Genomic DNA, 5,012 nt, shown 5'->3' with positions numbered 1-5,012 from the left:
AACATGCATGAATGAAATGGAAACAAAAGACAAATAAAACATGTTTTGTGGAGTAGCTTGCAATTCGCAATCACATACTCTACCAGATTTTACTTCCTATTTTTGGTTTCATACCATAATATTATCCGTATGTATAGATTGTGTAACAGAGATAGTTACATATCCTTAGTTTACATTTAAAAAAAAAATTATTTATCTTGAACATAACTTACTTTTCATTAACAGTTTTTTAATTTTAAAATTTTTAAAACAATTAACAAAAATACATAAAAAGTTATATCATCCTTTCAATTATGTTACGAATGATGTATTACCTAAAAATTTTACGAACTTTTGGGAATATTTGTTTCCTACATATGCGATCTTTATCATGTCTTTAAACTAGATGTGCTGAGTAACCTGTTTATGAGCAGGCTCGTGTTTGAAAAAAAATGACACGATCGGTTATCATGTTGTATTCTTGTCTAGCATCATACATAATCATGTCTTATCATAATATCATGTCCAACATTTAATCTCTAATGGTACAAGATGACATTTCTTTTTAATTTTTCTTATTATTTGTCAAATTGTATATCTACATTACATCCCAAACTAGAGGGAGAGAAAGATCAAACTTCCAACACCACCAACATTTCAGTTTGACATCCATTTTCATCCCTAGTTTTCCACTTAATTACACTCCTACCATCCTCACCTCTCAAAACAAAAGACATGACTCAAATCCCTTCAATTTTATCCAAATCTTCCATCTATACATTTTCAAACAACACATAAACTCATTCCTTAATACCTCTGTTTTTCACAACTCAATTTCACCCCTGTTTCTGATCCTAACTGTTGGTTGTATAACAACGATTAACAAACCACCAAATGGAAGCACTAGTAACCAAGCTTTCAGATGCTACAAAAGCACTACATGCTTTAGCTTCAATGATTCAAGAATCGAATTGGCGCAAGCACGACACCGAAACATCCATCAAAAACCAAGATGCTCAATATGCACAAGTGACAAAAGAACTCGAACATACAAAACACGAGTTGATCAAACTTAAGCGCGATATTGCTCGCGTGTCGAAGGAGAAACGAGACGCGAATAGAGCGTTAAAGGCGTCGAATTCGAAACGATTGACACTTTTGGCTTCTATAGAGTTAATGAACAAAGAGATACAAGAATTGAAGGTAAAGAGAGTTAAAGATGAAAAACTAGAAGATGCAAAACAAGAACTTGAAATTATTAAAGGAGAAGGGTTTAATTTCATGACATCAATGGATTCGATTCGAGACGAGTTAAATCGAGTTCGTGTCGAAACAGAGGAGTTATTGAAAACAGAGGAGGTACATGATTCAATAATTCAAGTTCTAAATTCAAAGATTTTGAGTGAAAAATCAAAATTAGAATCAATTAATTCTATCGAGTCGAAAACCGACATGGTTGCGTCGAATTTAGTCTTTACACTCGATCAATTAAGGTCCGAAATCGAAAGATTATACAAAGAAGAAGGTTCCTTAAACGAAGAAATCGAAAACACGAGAAGTGAGATTCGAGAAACTGAAAATGAAATTGGGGTTAAAGAAGTAGAATTAGAGGATGCAATTGAGGAATTGGAAGTAATTAAATTATTAGAATTTGAAGCATTGTGGAGTTTAAGGAATGTAATTAATGCAATAATGGAAGCTAGAGATACGGCTTCGATGATAACGATAACGGATTTTGAATACGGGTACTTAACGGGGAAGGCGGGTCGGGCTGTAGAGGTTGCTGATAAGAAGATTGATGCAGCTCAAGCATGGGTTGAAGCTTTGAATGCAAATGAGAGAGAGGTGTTGATGAAAATTGAGATGGTAGAAAGAGAAATTAGTAAATTAAACGGGCCGGGCTCTGATGTAGAGCGGGCCGGGTTAGGGGAACGGGTTGTGGCTTCGGGCCGTAGATCGATGTATAGAGTTGGGAGCAAGGCGGGTGTTAAACGGGTTAAGTTGCAGAAGTTTCGGTTTTCGGGAGCCCGGTATTCGGGGAAGATGGGTTCCTTGGGGAAAGAGAAAGTTATGCAAAAACTTGTTTAGTGTGAAGAATGTTGTGAGTGACGAATTTAGAAACTATTTTAATGGGTGTCGGTAATTTTCGATGCTTGGATGTCTTGTCACTCTTTTTTGGATTTTCTATTCGGTTCAGGTTGAGTCGGTTCGGGTCACTTGAAACCGCATTCCAATGGATTAGTGAGTGAAGGTTTGTTGACATTGTGCAAGTTTATTGAGATTGTTGTGTGTGGATGCATAGGGTAATTGAGTTTGAGAGTGTTAGGTTGAAATTGTTTTAGGTTAATTAATTGTATAGTTTTTTTTCATTGTTTTTCTAGTTTATATGTTATATTTTATATGAAATCGGATTGCTAAAATTAAAAGAAAAACAGTTAGAAGTTAAAATCGGGTTTCAGACGATGGAATTTGTGTTGAGAGTTGGACAAACAGGACATTACATTTTAGTCGTATTTGATTAAGCCAGTAACTCTAGTCCGTCATAATATATGCATGATTTGTGTTAAGAGTCATTTCCTAGTTAACTCGCTTTCATTCGGTTTATACAAGTACAAATCTAGCTATGACTATTTGTCGCATGCGAAAGGTTTGAGAAATAATTATTTTATTCTTGTGTGATATATATATATATATGTGTGTGTGTGTGTGTGTTGGGGGGGGGGGGGCTACAAGTGCCTACAACACCATTACACCTCTAAAACCAAAACTCATCATTTGCTAACTGAACGTCACATAACACAAAACGCCTCATTTTATGGTTTCTCTGCTACACACAACCTTATAAGGTTAAAGTTATGAGAAGAAAATATATCCAATTCAGACGAACATCTCTTATGATGTGACATGTTTCCTCTTTTTAACAAGTTACAATGCAGGTTGGGCTCATGTGGGCTGGGCCTCACATGTTAAGCTAAATCTCACTATGAGGAATTGAGGATATCTCATCAGTTATAGCCTACTAGGCCAAGGTTCACCAAACTTGTTTAACATGATTTAAAAATTTGTATTACGTAATAACCATTAAACATAAGTAAATCTAATAATTAAGTTTTAATCAGTAAACACCCGACGATGAAGATCTTTTTATCGGCGGTTCCACTGTTTCGAACGAGGGATGATCAACAAGACGACAATTCATTCTCTCTTTAGGATGCTCAGTCGACTCATCCCTGTATATCAGCAGCGAGAGTGTGTGGTTGTGGATGTAACAAGGGAGGCCGTAGATACTGCGATAGGGTTCGTGCCCAGGGAACTAATCAACACCATTGGGTCGCCATCTTTTGACCTCATCCAGCGCATGCCAACAGGTCATGATCAAATATGTTAGCAAATTTTCATTCCTATAAAACATCCTTTCAATAAGATATATAATTTTGTACTCTAAACAAATAGTTATAAGTACATATAACTAGTTTTATAAAGCATTTAAATATACATATTATTTTAAGTGTATAATTTTACAGAAACCAACCAAGTTGAGTTACAAAATGAACTCATACAATGTAATAGATCGATTAAACATACTAATATTCGAACACAAAAACCGAAAGAAAAAGAAAATAGTGATTGCAACATCTACAGTTGAGTCCCATGCATGCAAATAAAAATTTATCAAAGGTATTAAAAGTATGGTCACTCGCAATTTGAAGTCTACCTATTATTGACTATGCCTACTAATCTTTGTTGCAACAATGAGGGATCAATTGAAGCTTGATTATTCGCCTGCAAGAACTGATGATGAGTTAAGTGGGGTCCATACTGTAAAACCTGGCCTAAACTCTATTAATTATATGTTTATAAAACTAGAAAGTAGACCACATATGAATATATAATCTGTTTAATTAATATTTAAGGGCGTGTTCGTTTCACATAATGCCTAGGAATTTAAAGGAATTAGTTATTGTGTTCGTAAGAAACTTACCTCAGATTGGATGGTATGAAGTAACCGTTCGCTTGCTCTAGTTGAAGTGCAAGTTATAATGTTAAGTCCTTCTTCGACAAGTGTGTTTAACACTCTCGAAAGGAGGAACCCATCTTGAATTGAACAACCATTGATCAAAATCTAGAATCCCCCATTGCAACTATCGACGACAACTGTATTTGGGAGAAAATTGTTTAAGCTATCATTATTAGTATAACTATTCATTGACATTAAGTTCTTGAGATGATCTCTTTTGACACCTAACACTTTGATGTTTTCCTGCATGTGTTTGATATACTTCACTGTTTGGTCCAATTGATCCGTTGTAGAACGCTTTCCCTAGGCATCAAATCCGACAACAAATCATCAAATCTTTTGATAATTAAACTTAAATATGATTGTTTGTATTATGTAACATTAAAACAATATTTGTATTATTATTTTGGTATTAATTAAATTAAGCGTGGGTATTAACTACTATTAGAGTAGTCTATTTAGCTCATGATTATGTTTGATAATTATGTTGCATCTATTTCATATGTATTTCATATTGGGGTATTATAATTACAGTGAAAAGATCCAATACACTAATCCTTAACGTACATTAACATACGTGAATCCCGTTTTTCACGAATCGATTCATGAAATCACATCTCAACATCTCGGAATCGTCAATACATACCAATTAATCATTGGTTAACCGAAAAAAACAGTTTTGAATCGTTAATCGATCAATTTTTTACTTTTTTCACGAAGACCGTTTTTTGAACGTTCTCTGAGCGTTTTAGGTTTTTGGTGAGCGTTTTAGGTTTTTGCCTTTGAATGTCTCGCATACCTCTCGTACGTTAAGGCATTGGCGTACAATATCTCTACCCTATAATTTATATCTATATAAATTAAGAGGGTTCATGATCAATGAAAATTATTCAAATTTGATACCTTAACACTCTTATGGTGTATCATAGCCAAAATGTTTAAACATCCTAATCCTATCATCAGCTATCCTCTATTGGTGTATTATAATCTCTATATAGGGTTCATGATCAATAAG

At 34.4% G+C, this 5,012-nt stretch overlaps 1 protein-coding gene across 1 annotated transcript; it reads left to right on the top strand.

The window, feature by feature from the left end:
• The first annotated feature begins 873 nt into the window (after positions 1–873).
• On the top strand, positions 874–2,328 carry LOC143546673 (protein PLASTID MOVEMENT IMPAIRED 15-like). The gene has a single exon (XM_077038293.1). The coding sequence runs from the start codon at positions 874–876 to the stop codon at positions 2,065–2,067; it is 1,194 nt and encodes a 397-aa protein (XP_076894408.1). The 3' UTR covers positions 2,068–2,328.
• The last annotated feature ends 2,684 nt before the right edge of the window (positions 2,329–5,012 follow it).

This window comes from Bidens hawaiensis, unplaced genomic scaffold (assembly GCF_021521415.1).
Source record: "Bidens hawaiensis isolate Kalapana, Puna unplaced genomic scaffold, B.hawaiensis_p1.1 tig00014410_1, whole genome shotgun sequence".
Taxonomy (NCBI): domain Eukaryota; kingdom Viridiplantae; phylum Streptophyta; class Magnoliopsida; order Asterales; family Asteraceae; genus Bidens; species Bidens hawaiensis.
The sequence above is the reverse complement of the archived record's forward strand: the minus strand, read 5'-3'. Positions and strand labels throughout refer to the sequence as shown.